The sequence below is a fragment of the Schistocerca gregaria genome, chromosome 7, assembly GCF_023897955.1.
Source record: "Schistocerca gregaria isolate iqSchGreg1 chromosome 7, iqSchGreg1.2, whole genome shotgun sequence".
Classification (NCBI taxonomy): domain Eukaryota; kingdom Metazoa; phylum Arthropoda; class Insecta; order Orthoptera; family Acrididae; genus Schistocerca; species Schistocerca gregaria.
Window position 1 is genome coordinate 569,504,402 of NC_064926.1, and position 20,425 is coordinate 569,524,826.

The 20,425-nt window shown below is 42.6% G+C and overlaps 1 protein-coding gene across 2 annotated transcripts in view; it reads right to left on the reverse strand.

Annotated features, from left to right (window-relative positions):
• The window catches only part of LOC126281952 (myrosinase 1-like), a 193,555-nt gene that overhangs the window by 26,477 nt on the left and 146,653 nt on the right, over nucleotides 1-20,425 (reverse strand). For both annotated transcript variants that reach the window (XM_049981315.1, XM_049981314.1), the window contains 2 exons: nucleotides 19,518-19,701; nucleotides 15,124-15,218 (listed from right to left, as the gene is read on the reverse strand). In XM_049981315.1, the coding sequence (XP_049837272.1) occupies nucleotides 15,124-15,218; nucleotides 19,518-19,701 (279 nt within the window). The remainder of the gene's footprint in view (nucleotides 1-15,123; nucleotides 15,219-19,517; nucleotides 19,702-20,425) is intronic.

Sequence of the window (20,425 nt, forward strand, 5' to 3'; positions counted from 1 at the left end):
TAGTTACAATAGTATAAAGTGCATTAAATGAGTTGCTCCATTGGGACTAGGAAACAAGATGAAAAGGTGTGAGGTATCCCAAGAACAGTTTCTGCTGACTGCACAAAGCTCCTTGGCTTACACATGAGAGCACCACTGTCTGTGCACAAACCGCTAAAAAACTAGGGAAGCACCAGAACTAAACCTGTATCACGCAGAATATATTCAGCGCGACACAGACAATCGAAATGCATAGTGCAGCCACGTAGAGCTGGCAGCATTGTAGAACTGTGACATGGCACTGGAAACATTTACTAATCATGGATCAGTGGGATGGTGAGAAGTGTGCTTCTGCCATAAAAATATTTTCCAAAAACAATGGTAGTTTCTAAAGTGCGCAGAGGGAGTCCGAGATTTTTTCAACTTAGGATGTCATGGTTGCGTTCCCTCGAAAGTCCGTATAAAAACTTTGATTAAAACTGTTGAACAGTCTGGACATGCTAAAAAAACAAGAGACAGACAGACAGCGCTCGTACTGCACAGAACATCGAAACTGTACTCTTTTCGGTCTTATGTACCCCAGGGCGTTCAGTTCGTAAGCAGGCTACTGTGGGCAGAGTGTTCCAAAATAGTGTCTGTCAAATTCTCCAATGTGATTTCCTTCTGTACAAGCTGCAAATCGTACAAAAACTGCAGGAGAACGATTACCGGTTGTGGTTACAGTCCCGTCAGCAAATTACGGCCAACGTAAACGAGGACATTGGATTTCTGGACAAGCTCCGGATATCAGATAAGGCCCATTTTCATCTCACAGGTTACGCAAATAAGCGGAATTACCGTCACTGAACATACAGCAACCACAATGAAGTTTATGAAAGCCCTTTACACGTCAGTACAGTGTCACTATGGCGTGCAGTTTCGTCACATGGAGTCATAGAACCTCACTTTTTTGAAACTCAAGAGCGGATCACTGTGACTGTCACTTCGGATCGGTAAGCTCAGATGTTCAGTCCTTTGTTGTACTTGCATTGAAGAATATTCCACAATCTCACTAAACCTTGTTACAACAGGATGGATTGCACACAGCAAGGCAATAAATGGCGGCTGTGCGATAATTCTTCAGTAATCGTGTGATCTCAAGTTTCTGTCACGTTGTCTGTGCCCCAAGATCACCGAATTTGCAAGTTTGGGATTTTTATTGGGAGGCTACCGTAAGAGTCAGGTCTACATGGCTTGGCCAAGAACGCTCGATGAACTGAAGCACTGAATTGAAGACGAAATTCGTGGTAACCCAGAGCCACTTCTCTTTATTATCTACGAAAAAGTAAAACAAATTTACATCTTCGACTAGAAGTATGTAGAGAGGGCTCCAAGCCTTTTCAATGAGCGACAGAACAGGTATTGTGGGAGGCCATTTCCTGGTGGCAGTTATGTCTCTATAGGTGGGGCGAATTCTAAAGGCCCCCATACCCAGAAGGACGAGACTGCCAAGTGGGTCTGCCCCAAGCAGATTGTCTGTAGGTAGCGATGGGTCCGCAGTTGGGTCCATCGGTTCGACATACCTCCTAGCCCCGACCGGCAACTGCCAGCACGCACACAAACGGTCAGCGCAGACAGGTATGGCCCATCAAGCACTCGCAGGTGTCCACACACACAGGGGTCGGCGAGCATGCTGGCGAACTAGTTGGCAGACCAGTTGGGCTGTGAATGAGCGTCGTAAGGGGTCTCCACCCCATGGGAGGTCGCTTCTGTCGAGCACACCGCTTTGTCACTGTACCACGGGACAGTCGTTTGCAGCCCCACGTCTTTGACACTGGGTGTTGCATCTGGAGCAGAGTGGGACTTCATAAATACCTTAGTTCGTGAACAAAGCTCTGAACCCAGTCAATACGGCCGGCCGGAGTGGCGGAGCGGTTCTAGGAGCTACAGGCTGGAGCCGTGCGACCGCTACGGTCGCAGGTTCGAAACCTGCCTCGGGCATGGATGTGTGTGATGTCCTTAGGTTAGTTAGGTTTAAGTAGTTCTAAGTTCTAGGGGACTGATGACCACAGCAGTTAAGTCACATAGTGCTCAGAGCCATTTGAACCATTTTTTAACCCAGTCAATACCAAGTAAATTCTACTACAAGCGACCATCTCTGTTAAAAAGAGCCTCTTGTTAGTATGCTTCACCAGCATGTCTTCAGAGAAAACTGGAGGAAGTTCTCTTAACAAAAGATACAGTCTCACTGCTTACATGGGATAGCGGTCTGGCAGTTAAAATACTTATTTTTATCCTTTTCTAACGGTAATAGGATTAGAACCACCCAGATGCAAAACCACACAAAGAGCAGATTTCTCTCTCACGACATGGGAAAGTGCATTATTGGGTGGCTTAAAAAATATCTGTTATCTACCCTTGTTGTGGTTCGTAAGTACTATTTATTACTACTACATATAATGGGTGTCCCTTTACAGAACCGCGAGATTTTCAGCGCAAAAAAACTAACATTAGGGTGATGGAACAGACTTTTATAAAATAAAAATGCTTAGAGTAATTCTGGTGATGCGTAAATTGAATTACGTGCCCAATGGGTGCACAGTATGCATCACCATTATTACTTTAGGCCTGTTATTTTATGTAATTCTGTTCTGCCTATTCTAATATTAACTCTCTGTACAGCAGATCACCAGATCTGATGACGGTGTGAAGTGAAACACGGTATATGGCGATACTATAAAAACTACCTTATCTCAATCTTTCCCTGCAAATTGACTTTTTATGCTGTTCTCGGGTGTCCAGCTGGGTACAGTCGTCCTTGTAACACTATGTTTCGACAGCGTACCCTGCCGTCATCTTCAGGTGATACGTTTAGAACGAGCGTTTTCGCTGTATACCACCTCCTGTATAATGTGACCGGTGTCACTCCTTCCCCCGCTGACCGGTCGCGCGCCGGATCGGATAGAGTGGTGGGGTGACGGAATCACCGACGGCTGGCAACGAACCGCTGACCCTCGGTGCTGCTGTAGAACCTGGCGGGAGTGGACGTGACCCTCGGCCAATGCTGTGATTTTAGTTTGCTGAACGCGGGGTCCCGAGCTTTGCTTAGGGTGTAGCCACTGTCTCTGTTGTTTAACCCGTCGACCACTTGTATGTCAACACTCTTGTTCGGAGCACATTCCTAAAACGATGAGGTCTGTCTTCATAGTTCCGTTTCTTCACACTTTATTGAGTCTCCCGTAGCTTTGCAATGTTCTGCAACCGCAGATTTCGTTGCTTGCTTAACGTTGGCGTGTTTTCCATCTTCCTTGCATCTTTCTTCGATTGTCTACACAGTCTGCCTGGTGTGTGCCTTGCCGCATTTACACGGAATACGGCATGCATCCGGTTTATGGAGCCCCAAGTCGTCTTTCATTGTACCTAATAGTTTACGTGTTTTCGAAGGTGTGAGAGGTGAAATACCTTTGCGATGCATACAGTGACTTGCCCCTTTTCATATTTATATCTTACTCTGAGTAATTAGATTTGGGAAAGTGGGACTGAAGACAACAACAACAGTCAAGTATGGTCATTACAAGGCTAGTATTGAGAACTCAGAAGATATGGGTATTTTCCTCTCTAATAGCATGTGGTGAAAAGTTGCTATTTCTTCACACGTGGACTTCCCACGCAGCGTCTCTCATCACCGGGGTGGTCCGGTGACAGGCGGGTTCTGCTGATCTTGAAAGGGTTATGCTAACGGGTGTGAGGGATCCGAGTGGATGCTGTCCAGACGCCAACATTGTGATAAGAGCGGAGACAACACGCCCACACGGGCCTGAAAGAGCGGCTGGGGTTAGAGGTTCCGTTACTTCGCAGAAACTTAGTGTAAACGCTTTATGATGGGCTATGAGCGAGGCGTGGGAATGAGTTGTGATCCCAGGCAGTCTTAACGGGCAAACACCCACGTTTTCTCCAAAATCATAACTGTGATTGGCTTGATCAGGGGATAGCTCCGTGACGTAGCAAAATCGGCGCAGAAATTGGCGTCTGGTATCTCCATTGGTGGAATAGTAGGGCTTCGGCAATAGAGTGGAATTTTACACCGGTTTTCCAGTTCCTGATTGGCACGTTTAACTACGACCACTGTGATGGGGGTGGTATTGTCCTGTGTTCTGCTTATAACGGTGCTCTTGGTAGAGTCAACTCTCGCCTTTCAGTCGGAGTACGTTACAAGACTGAGCTTTCGCTGCTCTGGACAACCTGCTTTCCGTTGTTTAATATACTTTCACTTAATTGTACCCATTTGACGAAGTTGCTGAAGTTTCGACTTCAGCGTAACTTTCCCAGTACAGTTGGCAATTGAGCGTTCTGCTTACAAGCGGCCTATGTTGTCCGTCTTGAGCAGTTTTGGCTAAAGTTGACTGTATTGGAGTTACTATGTGACTTCGCTTGTTAAAATCACTGTACCGTCAGTAATTGTGTGGTAAGCCGTCTTCGTCTCCCTCAGAGGTGCATTTGAATTGTTAGGAAGTCTTTAGTCTGGAACAACCAGACCAGGATAATTTGTTTCGGGCTATACTCGTGACATTAACATCAGCAACCAGCCATCGACTCCGGTACGCCAGATCGTGTCCTTGCAGTTAAGAAGACAGCTTGGTAATGTATGTCCGCAGCACCGGCAGATTAGGGAATTTTGCTCTGTGATAATCAGAGCTCAGCAGAGCGCGCCTGTTCCCGTCTTTTCTAAGGTGGTTCTGTCTTGGGTGTTCATTGTCTGAGTTCTCACTACTGTAGCAACAATTAATGTTAGGTGGCCTGAGCGTTTCTCTTAAGACTTGAGTTGCAAGGAATTGGCTCCATATACCACTTGGTCATAAATGTCACAAGCTAGTTTATGGGCAACTTCACCTTCACAGCATTTATTTGAGTATCCAATTTGACGTATTGTAAACGCTTCATGTGTTTTGTTTATTATTTTGAGTTTAGTCATAATAAATGAAATTGTTATTTTGGGCAGAACTTTCATTATGTAGATCGGTAGAGCAACCCTCTCATTGCTCACCACGTTAATGAAACTTTTTTTTATACAAATTAATTTTTATCAAATTAAATTATTGCTGGTGCCAAACTCTTTTCTACTCCACTTGCAGGGTCGATTACATTCAGTCCGCGTTTCTTCTTAATCCATGTGCAACAGCATAGGTCGGCGTTAGAGAAAGGGGGGGGGGGGGCTTAGAGCATCATTTCCATATGAAGATTCTAGAAGAATTTAGTGTTAAATACAGTGCTAGCCGCGGCACCTCGCAGGTGGGCGAAAAGCACATTTAATGTTACAGCGAGCCAAGATCCCGCCGATTTTGTTCGATACTTTGTTAGCGTATCGCAGATACACCACACCACCTACTACGCAATGCTACCTTAAGGAACATTCAGGAAGAACAGGTTTGGCGGATCTGCTTTCAAGGAGAAGGTACAAGCCTAGCAAACAGTACACGGCGAGAAAGTTAAGACTGCCGTATCTGTCTTACAGCGGCGAGGTGTCGAACGAAGTCGGCAAAATACTGCCTCGACGTAACACTAAATGCGTTTCCCGTCCACCTCCGAAAACGCGTGCACCAGTAGACACGGTGAAACGTGTCACTCTTTCTTTTCACATCCTTAGTGGGCTCGTAAAGCAGAGCTGAGATTCAGTTATATCATCACGACATTTACCGCTTGTATTTTCGTTTGCTTTACTCGTATTTGACGAATTAATATGCGCTTCTTGTTTTGTGTGCGTGTGCTCATAAGGAGTAATGTGGACCAAAACTATCAATTCAGTAAATATGAGGGTGTGCTGAAACGTTATGCAACCCAGCTTCATAGGTGACATGACTTAAAGCTTTCCAAACAAAAATATCCTTATTAGCATCCTTTATTCTGCATACATAAGAAACCAAAGAACAATTTGGATAAGGAATTAAAATCCAGGGAGAAGAAACATAAACTTTGAGGGTTGCTGATGACGTAATTCTGTCACATACTGCAAAGGATGTGGAAGACCAGTTGAACAAAATGAAGAGTGGCTTGAAAGGAGACTATCAGATGAACATCTACAAAAGAAAAAGAAGGATAATGAAGTCACGTCAGGTGACGTTGAGGAAGTTAGATTACAAAACGATACACTTAAGGAAATAGAAGTCTACTATTAGGACAGCAAAACAACTGATGATGGCCGAAGTAGAGAGGATATAAAATGTGAACTGACAATGGCAACAAAAGTGTTTGTGAAGAAGAGAAATTTGTGAACATGGAATATAGATTTAAGTGTTAGGAAGAATTTTCTGAAAGTATTTGCATGGAGTCTAGCCGTGTATGTAAGTGAAAAATGTACTATAAACAGTTTAGACTAGATAAGAATTGGAGCTTTTCAAATATGGTGCTACGGAAGAATGCTGCAGATTACACGGATAGGTACTTAACCAATGAGGAGCTACAGAATAGAATTGGGAAGAAAAGAATTTTTGGCGCAGCCTGACTAGATGAAAGGATCGGTTGGTAGGGCACATTCTGCGAAATTGGGGCATCACCAGCTTAGTATTTGAGGGAAGTGTAAGGGATATTAATCTTAGAGGGAGACCAAGAGATGAATACAGTAGGCAGACATTGGTTGCAGTAACATGCAAAGGGTAAAGTAATATGTAGAGCTGCATCAAACCAGTCTTAGAAATAAAGGCCACAAGAACAACATTCTTCATTTCTGCACGTTTGCAGCCCTCAACTGCAAGAGGGGTCCGAACTGTAGCGTGTAACATGGCTGCGTGGAGCTTAACTATGTCGGAGCGTGAGAAACAGCGCTCTGTAATCGAATTTCCAATTCGAAGATTTCGTCCACATTTGGAGCACCGCCTCCCCCCCCCCCCCCCCCCCCCCCTCCTGTTTCAGCATGCCAGTGCCAGACTACACGGGAAGGCTGCAACATCTCCAACAGTCGGACGCCTTGGATTCATTGCCATTTGCCATCCTCCATACCGTCCCGACATGGCCCCATCCGATTTTCATCTGTTTCCATATCTTAGAGAACACATTCGAGAACTTCACTTTCATAGTGGTGAACGGTTGCAAGCAGAGGTGAGTTTGTGGCTCCCTGAATAAGGACAAACGTTCTCCAGTGACGTAACAAGACACTGGTCTCTCATCGGGAGAGACGTCTTCTGCGTCAGGGTGACTATCTTGAGAAATAAATATGTAGACATGAAGAAGAAACATGTAGGACGTTAATAACGTTCGTTTTACTGAAAAAGCTTTGTGAAGTATGATATAAAAAATTCGGAGGCATTGCTTTGCAGCACGCCTTTGTAGATAACCCACCCCATTCTTTGATTTTGTGAGAACGAACAGCAATAACTCACTTACGAAGGCCTTCATTTTCTTATTATCCACTCCGTTTCGCCACACGTTCAGCTACATATCTGAGTTCATGGCTAGCAATCTGTCTCTCGGTCGGTTCAGCTGGAACGGGTTACAAAAGCGACCGGAGAGTTCGCTTTCTGGCGTAGGCATCTGGTAATATACTCCGTAAAGTGTCAGTGCCGCGTATTTCAAATTGTGCATACTCTGGAACTGCAACCCCACCACATGACAGCTGCGACAGTACAAGAGTCCTGTAATTACCTGCAACACATATATTTCGCATATGAGGTCTTTTTCTAGGGAGAATCAGCAAATACCAGCATCGCACGTCGAAGTCACCACACCATATCGGAATTCTACAGCGGAGTGATATGCCGCCAGCACGGGTATTTTTGAAAAAGAATATTAAACTCAGTCAGCCTCTTAGTTCAAAAATTAATGTAATATACATTTTCTCTTTAAAATGAAATGTTGTTCCAGTCGTAATTTCTCGACCTACGCCAACATTGTTATTGTAACAGCATCAACGAACGTTAGTGTTTGCTCCACATCCCTTCCTGCAATTCTTCTGCTATTTGCTGGAATAACACTCACATCTGCTCCCGTTCATTCAGTACGTTTACCTTCTTTTTCAGATACTCATTTCTAACGTAATAAGTGAATAACATTACGAAATAAAAAAAGTTGCAACTCGTTATTCTACGGGGCGCGCACGAACCTATCATAACTGTGCTTTGTTCTGATTAGCCGAGATCCACATCCTCCACGCTATTTGAATTTGACAGCGAGAATACACGTGTTTGGGGCTGGCTTGTTTACAATATTCCGCTAGTTAAGTCTGTTGTGCGCGTCAGTATATGTCGAATAGCTGAGTGCGATTATGGGTGCATGGTTACTTGTAACTCAGCAAACGTTGGTACTAAGTTCTTGCCACAACCATATTTAATGCAATAAAATTGTGTTCAATTAATTTTCTTGTTCTGGTTCTTGCAAGTTTAAGTAAACGTACAAGAGGGAATATATAAATACAGTTCTCTTGCATTTGAGTGGCACAGTAAATGTAATTTCATTCTTTTGGCTCAGAATCACAGTTAACTAACAGTCTTATGTTACATTCACGTTACTCTTAATTACGAGCTTCGGTCACCAGTCGATGACATGGGCATTTGTACCGTAACAGCGATCGAGAAGTCCGTTTTCGGAGACCGTACAGTCCAGAAACTGCATCGCCGTGAGCCCTGAGGCAAACACCCCACAGACTCAACGTGCTGAAGGCACACCGTGTCCTGCTGCGTGAAGAAGGCCGTAACTGGTTGCTGTACGTCCTTGTTCGACGGGAATCGTCGACCCTTCAAGGTTTTTAATAAAGGACCGCAGGTGTGATAATCGCACCAGAAGATATCAAGAGTATAGGGCGGATTCTCGAGTGTCTCCCACTTCAGTTGACATTGACGAGGCTGGCCTCACACATCGACCGCCGTCTTGTGTCGAGTCACGACCAGCACGGAACCTTCCGCACCATTGCGCAATAGTGGTTTCTGACAGACGTGCTGCCCCATACACATTCTCCATTCTCTGACGGATGGCTACCGGTGTTCGTCCTTCGCCAGCCAAGGAAAGAATAACGGCACCTAAGTTCTGTTTGGACGTATTTGGTGATAACGCCGACCTAGTTCACGTTTTCACATTTACCGCACGAATGTCGGAAAGACACATAAGCCATACTTATCCTTTTCCCAGATGTTGCTGCTTGTGTACCTGCATCGGAGTCGCACTAAGTTACATACACGTTGCAGCAACGTCCTCAAACGGAAACTTTGATTGCCCCCCCCCCCCCCCTATACAGTTGGACTTTCTTGTAACGACATCAATTTCAATGACAACTCGGCTATAACGTTGTGATTTTTTTTTTTTTGTACGTCATCCTTGCTTAATGGGACAACTGTATCTGCGTGTGCCTCGTACACAACGTCATTTTCAATCTCAGTTAGCAACAAGATTCTCCAAGAGTCGATATACTGTAGAGGTAAATCTGTTGTTGTAATATGCCAACATGGCATATTGATCTCTCTGCCCTTCCGTCAACAACAGATATAGCATAGACGCCTCGTCTCATTGTTACCCTAGCGCATTCATACTACAGTACTCGTAACGGTCACAGCACTCGTCAACAATAGGCTTGAGGTGGTCACTTTACATAACATTCTAGAACAGCATGCCCAGTAAAAAAATTTTAATGCTGGACGAAAAAGGGAAAGTGATTCATGAAATCGAGAATGGAGTTAAAAAAGTTGACGTGTGTCGTCATTTTGGCCGCGTAAATTCCACAGTCCAAACGACTTTGAAGAACAGGGATAATATTGTTTCTGCGTTTTAACAAAATGAATGCAAAAATAAGCCGTTCCGATAAGATGAACGCAGCGGCCTGGATGAAGCTCTGCTTAAGTGCTTTAAGTAACAGAGAAGCATCTCCTAATGGTGAAACCAGAAGAATTTGCCAAGAAATTAAAAGATGAGGAATTTGTGTGCAGCAACGGCTGGATTGATAGATTCAAGCAACATCACAGCATTACTTTTGGCAGAGTGAACTGTGAGAACAACAGTGTGATTACTGAAACAATCTAACAATAGTTCGCTACCGCCTGTCCTACAATTCATGAAGGATATTCAGACTGTGACATCTTTAATGCAGACGAGACTGGCATTTGCTTTAAACTAACACCTGACAAAACTCTGAAACTCAAGACCAAAAAATGTGTTGGTGGCAAACTATCTAAAGAACGAATAACGGTTCAGGTACGTGCTAACGCAGATGGAACTGGGGAAAAAAAACTGCTAGTGATTGGTAAATAAAAAATCTACCAGTCGACTAATAAGAAGTCCTGAATGACCTCCAAACTCTATAAAGCGTTGGGATCGGGAGCTTAGAAGTCAGAAAAGGAAGATATAGTTCTTGTTCACAAGTGTCAGCATATCCTACACTCTTTGGGGTAGAGAAGATTAAGCTTATTGCAGCCCATGGACCAAGAAGTAATTAAACGCAAGTATCCTAAGCCCATAGTACTGAAAGTGGTACAATGCACTGAGAAAAAGCCGGATTCCTCTATTACACTGATGGATGAGATCAAATGCTTTGCCAAAACTTGGAACCAGGTCATACGCCAAACCACCAAGAGCTATTTCCGTCATACGGGAATCACAACTGAAGGAATAAATTCCGCTGAAACTGAGGACATGTTCGATGACGCTGATGGTCTGCCAATATCTGCCGCTATCTGCTTTGCTGCCAGAAATCAGTTGTGATATTCTCAGTCAGTGCGACTTCGATATATATGCAACAATTCCATTTGCCACCTTGTTACAAATGAACCGTAAACTGAAGACGAAACAGCAAATGAAGGCCATAGTGACCATGAAATGAGGGAGGGAGATGAAGAAGAAGAGAAAAAAAGAAAGCAATAAAGCGCACATCCCTACAGTGAGAGATGCTTTAGATGCCATTAGAATCGTGAACGTGTTCTATGAAGCTAGGGGAGGGAACAGTGAAACTGAAAGTTAAATAATGAATATAGAACGTGATTTTGAAAGTGTGTGTTGAGTAAATAAACAGTAGGATAAAGTGACTGATTACTTCACTCATAAGCAAGGAAGTTTGGTGAGAACTCGACGCACTGCTACATATACTGTAGTCATGTAAACTCAAGAGTGAATACTGTATGTAGAATAAAACAAGGCTGAATAAATTTGTTCTTTTCCATTTGCCACCGCAATAGGCTGAAATTACGAATATCGGCTACAACGGCACACGTTCATAACAACACAATTTTAAAGGTCTTTGGAATATTAGTGTGACCAAACTCGATTGTATTTAAATTTAGGTTCACCATTCTCGTCTCCTTATAGTTTGATGCAGAGGCTCCAGGCAAAGTGAAAAACGCATTCGTCATTCATTGCAATCGAGGCGTGTCGGTGCAGTGATAAGACAATGAGGGGGAAAAGGAAGTGTTGTGTGCCTTTGTTGGCTAGATGAACCTCGGCAGTAGGATCCGGCATCTATGGTGTTTTTCCTGACTAACCATACGACTGCATCACCCACAGCCCCATAAACGATGGCAAACAATGAGTTTTCATTCTTCGTCCACAATGGCGTCTTTGCACAAAGTGAGTGAAAATTGTCTCTTAAGTGTGTCTCGTGAGTGTAGGTTACCGTAAGGGATATGAGCGTAGTGTGGTGTCATGCTTGTGTCGTATGACGATAAGGGACAGGGTAAATCCTGATTCTCACACGAAATCTGCTCCACACCCCAACGAAGTTTTACTACCCCATTCTGCAGTCAACAATGTCACATGCGCTCCCGCCAAGAGACAGTGCGCAGAGGTTTGGAATTGAATCCAGGTGATTGCAGCTACGTCGGGTGAAAATCATTTTCCACCACCAGTACTCGAACTGGCTTCTCCCGAGTGAAACGCCGTCGCACAGGCGTACGTTTCTTGAATTTGATGGAGGATTGTTTCCAGGGCGGGCGGCCGGAGCTTTCCCGGCATAAATCGCTGTTTGTTAAAAGGGTGGAGGTCACCCGTTTCTCCAACTACATGTTTCTGTAAAATGTGTGTTCTCCTCCCATTGCTTTGTGTTAAAATGACTTTGAGATTCCAATTACAAATGATTAAATTCTTATATCAGGTTAAAAAAAGTATATCAAAAGGACAGATGTGCTGGATTTTATTATTATTCTTCATTGCATTTAAAATTGGTTAACCTGATAAAACTAGTTAGTAAGTTGCGCCTAATAATGAAATAGTGTTAATTGATGATTTGTTCACATTCAGTGTAAGAATAGTTACGACTGTTTGTTCAAAATAATTGATAGTTGTGAATTTAAAGGTGAAGATTTTAGTGTAAAACAAATAGCATATCGAAATGGATGCAAACGAAACATAATTAAGAAAGCTAGAGTAATGGGTAAAGAATACTGTAACAACGCTGGAAAAGTTATAGTAGCTAAAAGCATTGGACATGATTGTCGGTAAGTACAAAATTAAATAATATTAAATTTGCGGTTACTGTATTCAAGTCTCTATTTTATTACTTATATCCAAATACTAATTATAATAACCTTGACTCTAGGTGTAAGAGAAAATGTTTTGATACTGTTATCTCTCAACAGAATTGGCTGGATGTCTTGAATAACTTTTATAATCACTATTCTTCAAAGAATGAACAGGAAATCCTAATAGTCACTGAAAATGTGAAAATAAGAGAACCACGAAACGATCCAGGGAAGCAAAGCAAAGAAAATTCCTTGAAGTATCACGTAATGGTGGGCACACAAAGAAAAGGGGTATGTTTAACTGCACCTTCTTCTATCCTCGCTGTGAACGAGAAGCGCGTTAGAAGACAGAATACTCAGACTTTACGTTAACAGCCCTGTGCCTAAAATCTCCATTCTTGAACAACGCTGCAAAGCGTGTAACAGCTGCTGAGCTGCTGTTTACATGAAAAGAAATAACAAGTGTTACAGTGCTTTGCAACAAGACAGGTCAGATGAAAAACCTGAAAAAAAATAAAAATATTTTCTCTCTGCGTGCGATTATGTGCGAAGTATGGCAGTGCCCAAAATCCCTGTCCAGGAATTTTTTACTTGAGGCAACCAACATTTAACGTTTTTTATATACACAATATAAAAACAAATAAAACAGTCATGTATATCTGTCATGAAGGCCAAGAAAAAAAAGAGCGCTAATAAAATATGCTATTTCCTTTTAGACTGGTTGAATTCTGTCTCAGCTCAGTATGAGGAAACTGATTTATTCTCCGACAGTTGCTCTGGACGGAACAAAAACCATAATATCTCAAAATTTTTGTTAAGATAGATACCGCTTCAAGAAAACTGAGCGTTTTTTCCCAAATAGAGGTCACAGCTTCATGGACTGTGATCGAATTTTTGATGTTATCAAAAAGTCCCTTGAAAACATGACAATTTACACAGTTCGTCAACTCACTGAACTGATAGTTCAAAGTAGCGCCTCTTTTAAATTCGCAGTAATCGTAGTTGATAAAATCAGTACTGTAAGGTACAATTTCAAGACCTGGTGGCAGAGTTACAATACGAAAAGTACTGTACCTACTGAAAGATTAAATTAAAAGGATCGAGTTAAGATGGTACACTCTGGAATTATTAAGTTTTCCCATTTTGTGTACCATAATCAGCATCCAGGAACAGTTCTCACAAGACAGTTCATCAGAGGGTTAACTGCAAAAAACACATTCATCCTTCGCCACAATTCTATCAAGATCCGTCTCCCAGATTTAGTTCCATACCCAGAAGTAAAAATTTCATTGAAGAAAGGAACAGTCGATCACGCGAAGAAAATTCTCCCATAGAGTGAAAACAGGTACAATGATATTTAAGAAGAAATAATATATTAACATTCTCAGATTAGCAAAATAAAAGCCTACATTTTCAATGAAACTATTTATAACTGTGTAGGCTTTCGCGGCCAGAGTCCGCTGTCATAAACGTTTTCTGAGTATGGTACCGCTTCATACTGCAAAAAACTTCATTGGATAAACCACCGTTTCAACCACGCTTACAGTGGCCTTTTAAGTCTACTTAATACTGATTAAGTATATCTGACATTGACTGCTAATTGCATTTATAACACTATGTGTGATTTAAAGATGGGAGTTAAGCTACCGAAAGTGGTCATCACTTTGTAAAAAGCATATTTACTGTTAAATGCATTTGAGATATCACATAGAATATTTTTGAAAGTTTTAAAAAGTTTTATAGAAGGACTTTAAAAATTTTATAATTTTTCATTTGATTATAATATTGATTGCCACTGTGCGTTTTCTTTTGTACATCTTAATTAAATTTTATGTGTCGTCATTTTGCAAAGAAAATAAGATGTTAATTTCATTTTTAATATGTTTTTCAGAGTTCATTACATTTTTCTCAGCAAAATGTGGTTTATATAACTTTTCAGGCAAACATATTTCATTGAACAGCAGTATTTGTTAAAAGGGTGGCCGTCCAAGCGTAAAGAAAGGTTCTGTGTCTTCGTTAAATAAGGTAAACAGTACTAAAATAGAATGAAATTTTCACTCTGCAGCGGAGTGTGCGCTGATGTGAAACTTCCTGACAGATTAAAACTGTGTGCCGGACCGAGACTCGAACTCGGGACCTTTGTCTTTCGCGGGAAGTGCTCTACCACCTGGGCTACCTAGGCAAGATTCACGCCCCGTCCTCACAGCCTTACTGGGTACTTACGAGGTACTGGCAGAAGTAAGACTGTGAGGACGGGGCGTGAATCTTGCCTAGGTAGCCCAGGTGGTAGAGCACTTCCCGCGAAAGACAAAGGTCCCGAGTTCGAGTCTCGGTCCGGCACACAGTTTTAATCGCCAGGAAGTTTCAGTACGAAAACAGTTTTAATAATGACTTGTAGGCGGAAACAAAACTTTTAATAGCAAAAAGAAAGTTTCAATACGCAAAGTATTGCTGCAAACATCTTTTTGACTCTCTCATAAAATAAGAATTTTAGGGATTTACGTTCTTTTAACAAACAGCGATTGAAATCAGACAAAAGGCACAGCCGATTTTCTGCCCCATCTTTGTGCAATTTGCGCTTGTGTTCCGTTTCTGATGAACTCGTCATCGACGAGACGTTGACAGTAGCCTTTGTTCCTACCTCCTCAAGGAGCTGTTTTGTGAACAAAAGACGTGGTGAGCAGTTTCCTCCTGCGGGGATGTTGTCCTGGCAAGTGACGATGGACGGCTGACGTCTTACCTCAAACTGCAGTTGGCGGTCCGACGCCTCGGCGTCATCAGCGCTGCTCGTCAGCGGCTCGTACCAGTCGATGTTGAGTGTGATGCCCACGCGGCCTGCAACGTGGACAAACCAAGGGCGTCACCCTCACAACTGCTTACAGATGTCACCTCGACAAAACAGAAGTAAAATGATTAATTATAAATGCCTGACTTTGTCAATCTGGGGAGGGGGGAGGGGGGCTATCAGAAAGTGTGACACATGAAGAAACTTCAAAAGCCACCATCGATAAGCAATGAAAAAAGGTACAATCTGAGTTGTCAAAGCTATTATAAAGAACATTTTTGTTGCTAACAGGAAGGGAAAAAGTGCGTTGGCCAGTCGTCAACCCTGGCTAAGAAAAGCATTTTATCGGGTGACTGGTTTCCACGGAGCTGTGCTGCCATCATCGGATCTTCAAGGGGATGAACAGAAGCTGATAGGGAAATAGTCTGCAATAATCGTATTACAAACTGATGAAATGTCTCGTTACATCACCAATGGAACTGCAACATATCTCATGCTGTAACACATTATCCATCACTGTTGCAAGTCTCTAACATTTCTTATATTCGTCACACTACCATATGGGTCACCACACTTCGGCATGGCAGTTATAAAAGTATTACGTACAAACACAAACAAAAATGGTTCAAATGGCTCTGAGTACTATGGGACTTAACTTCTGAGGTCATCAGTCCCCTAGAACTTACAACTACTTAAACCTAACTAACCCAAGGACACCATACACATCCATGCCCGAGGCAGGATTCGAACCTGCGACCATAGCGGTCGTGCGGTTCCAAACTGACGGGCCTAGAACCGCTCGCCCACTCCGGACGTCCAAACACAAACATAGCTACATTTCGACGATTACAGGTATTCATGTCCACCACTAGCTGACGAACGATACAGAAGTCCAAGGGCCACCAGGTGGCACTGTGGCAGTTGAATGGATTATCGTCTTGCAAACAGCAGAAAACAGAGACACGTAATTCCATAAATTCGTAATACATTATTAAGGACCTTTTTATTTACTTTATTATACAATCAAACTCGGAAACATATAAAAATGTATGTATAATTAATGCATGTACCTTTGATAATCTTGTGGGATAAAATATGTGTGACTTAAGCTAGAGAACAACAATTACGCTCGCACTATGGTGAATGTAGATGTGAACATAAAAGGCAATTTTTCATGTGGAATGTCGGTATTCTGATGTATTGTGTTTCATGTTTATAATTTACATGTTCATAGTTATGTTTCGCATTTCTCATCATAAGTGCTAGGCAATCTATTTTTTCTTCTTTCATATTTTAAAAACAATACTGTACACACAATATTATATGCAGATCGCAGTTAAAAATTAAGGACGTTATATAATTTTAATCGTGGAACTACAGTGTTCGTCTACATCGCATTGTTGCCCAGTGTCTAGAGCACGATGTCGATCTCGATACGAGTCGAACGATCATCACGATCATCTCTCATCAAATGGAATTAAAAAGATGTTGATTCTTACTTAGCTTTTATACAGGAAATAATGTAAATCTAAGAAATACATCGAAATGTCGAACAATTTTTATTAAATATGTCATTCTGAAAAACAAAATATATTGTCTAGCCACTACGATGAGAAATTCGAAACCTAACTGTGGACATTCAGACGTAAATTATGAACATGACACATAGTACACCAGAACACCGACATCCTGCCTGAAGAATTTCTCTTTTACCTCACCTCTACGTTCAGCATATTGCGAGCCTAATTCTTCTTCTCTCACGTGTGTCATACATATTTTATCCGACAAAGTTACCAATGGGACATACTTTAATTGTAAGAGTGTTGAATGAAAAGTAATGCCTCCACCTTCGTTAGCTGGGTTTGGATGGAAATATTTTAATAAATCAAATGCAGAAATAATCTTTAGAATGTGATCTTTAATTACCAATATTCACTTTTCCACGTAATCACCAGCCAGTTGGATACATTTCTGCAAACGATGAACTAGTTTTCTGAAGCCGTCACGGAAGAAGTCGACACTCTGTTTCGGCAACCACAGTCTCACAGTTCTCTCAGCGTCTTCATCAGAAGCATAATGATGTCCCCCCATATCGTCTTTCATTATCAGGAACAGATGTAAGTCAGAGGGTGCTAAATCTGGACGGTATAGAGGATGCCGTCGGTGGCAAGATTCAGTCTCTGAAATTCTACTCTGGTGGCACGTGAAATGTGTGGTTTGGCATTATCATGCTCCAGGAAAACATTTCCTTTTTCTGGGACGTTCTTGTGAAATGCCTATCGTGTTTGCAATTTCTCTCTGAGTGATACGACGATCGTCCTGAATGAATCTGTCAACATTTAGCTTGTGAAACTCTGTGGTTGCTGTCACAGGCTGTCCAACTGTTTGTTTGTCACTCAGGTCCCATGTTCCCGCCTCAACATCTTCAAACTTACTCGCCCGACGACGCACATTAATCACATCAACACAATCACCATAAACTGCTTTCATTCTCTGATGAATCTCCCGTGGGGCGACACACTCTGCTGTCAAGAATTCAATGACCGTACGTTGCTTAAATCGCATTGACCGACCGTGTGCGCTCGGTTCCGTACTTGACACTGTAACTATACAAACGTACAGTGCTAAGGCTTCCCGCCAACTGGAGCTCTAGAGAAGAGGCTACCGAACAAGCCAGTACCTGCCACATACCAATGCTGCCAACTGTGAAGAAGGTGGAGGCATCAGTTGTCAGTCAGCTCTCGTATGTAAAATATATATATTTTTCTGATTTGGATTGTATAATAATGTAAATAAAAGTGGTTGTTAATAATATATTACGAATTATCTGGACTTAGCTATGTTTCACGGTATATAGAAGACGATAATCCAGTCAATCGCCGCAGTGCCACTGGGTGGTCGGTGTGCTTACACCACTTCTCTCTCAGTGGCAAGCTTGTGATGAAGATGAACACTTTGACACGTCAGTGTGTAGTGATCATCATTGTAATGTTAAGTGGATAAGGAATCTGAAGCGACTTGCAGCACTGATGGACAAAATGTTAAAGCATGAGGTATTTTACAATTCCATGGGTTATGTAACAAGGGAGTGTATCAAGTTGTGATATGATTATTGTAAAATATTATACTATCAGCTTTTGTTCAGCCTCTTTGATTCACAGCATGCTGAGTTCTTACTGACTGGTAAATTATCCTTGAAGATGTAAAGGTCCTTTAATATTTTATCGTAGATGGAGACGAAGAGATGAATACACTAAGCAGATTCAGAAGGATGTAGGTTGCAGTAGGTACTGGGAGATGAAGAAGCTTGCAGAGGATAGAGTAGCATGGAGAGCTGCATCAAACCAGTCTCAGGACTGAAAACCACAACAACAACAATATTTTATCAAGCATTTTGGTAATTTTACACAAAGGGCTGTGCCTAGAATTAGCAATCGGTGTGACAGGGCTGTTTCCTTTATGTATCTTTAATTGGTACACGCCAGGGAACTACTGCTTCACGACAGAACGACTCAAAATGACATTTTCACTCTGAAGCGCAGTGTGCGCTGATATGAAACTTCCTGGCAGTTGCCAGTTCGAGTCTCGGCCCAGCACACAGTTTTAATCTGCCAGGAAGTTTCATATCAGCGCACACTCTGCTGCGGAGTGATAATGTCATTCTGGAAACATCCCACAGGCTGTGGCTAATCCATGTCTCCGCAATATCCTTTCTTTCAGGAGTGCTAGTTCTGCAAGGTTCGCAGGAGAGCTTCTGTAAAGTTTGGAAGGTAGGAGACGCGGTACTGGCAGAAGTAAAGCTGTGAGTACCGGGCGTGAGTCGTGCTTGGGTAGCTCAGTTGGTGTCGGCACGGTAGCTCAGTGTGTTCGGTCAGAGGGTTTAGCTACCCTCTGTAATAAAAAATGAGTTAATGGATCAACAACGAACTTAAACGGATGTCTTACGACGTCCGCCCGAGCAGATGCAACCAACAAAAGTGAACAAAGCGAGATTTCTAAAAAAAAAGTTGTTAGAGCACTTGCCCGCGAAAGGCAAATTCCCGTGTTCGAGTCTCGGTCCGGCACACAGTTTTAATCTGCCCGGAAGTTTCAGAACAACTCACTTTTTCTGTTTCTGTTAGTAACAAAGACGTCTGTTTTAGTAGCTTTAATAACTTTGACTGTACCTTTTTCATTGGCTACCTAGCAATTGCGTTAATATTGTTTCCCAAAGAGAACTTTAATGTTTTGTTGACGTACTGCTGCCCAGCAGCAGTGACTGTGGCATGCTTGCACTTGTCAGCCTCAGTCTCCTGTGTCCCTCTCCTCCCCATCACCTCAGAGTCGGGCAGGTTTTCGGAGCTGCTCACCCCCCTGTGTGGGGCGGAAGCGTCGGCCGTACAGCCGGTAGACGCGCGCGTGCGCCAGCAGCACCGCCCTGGCCAGCAGGTAGTCGGCGACGCCCGGCGAGTCGGCACCCGGCGCCAGCGCCGTGGCAGACGAGTAGCCGTTGGAGAACATGTCCGGCTCGTTGAAGGTCAGCCACAGCTGCACCTGCGGGCGCACACAGTGAGCAGTGCGACAGCTGCACGAGTCACCTTGTAACTGAAGCTCACAGCACGAAAAATGACCTGCAGGATTGGCTGTCTTTTCAACTTTTTGAACAATCAGTTGCAACTCGCGAGCAAGACTTCCTTGATGGCTGTAAACCGCTGCGCACGGTCATATAACACCTGTTTACCGATCTCCCCTACCATCTGTCAATGTGCCCTTTTTCCTCAAATGTACTTCCTCCCTAATGTAGAGCTACATAGATTTCGTATCACTAAGTTCCATTTTTCGTGACCATTCCAGCACTTGTTCCTACAGTTGGTATTCCAAAAAAAATGTATTTTGTAATTTTGCTGCCTTAGTCTCCTTACAATTAAGCAGAAGGTTCTCATTTTTTATGTTGTGTCGTAATTGTGTATTTCACTGTTTCCTCCGCCTTTTTGTATCAAAAGTAATTTTTTGCAATAGAATTATTTCTTCTGCACGCAAAATTTACGTGGAGTATCACTCTACTACATTACTGTGTTACAGATAATTTTAAATTTAATGCATACCTCTAAAATTATTGCATTTATTACTACAGTCTTATATGGAATTGTCATTCTGTTTTAACGTAAAATTAACTTACTTAATTTCGGCAAGACGCAGTGCTTACTAGCATGTATCTTGCGCCCACTGTATTCCAATTTTCCATTATCGCTTAAGATTCCGTAGTGTTAAGCGGAAG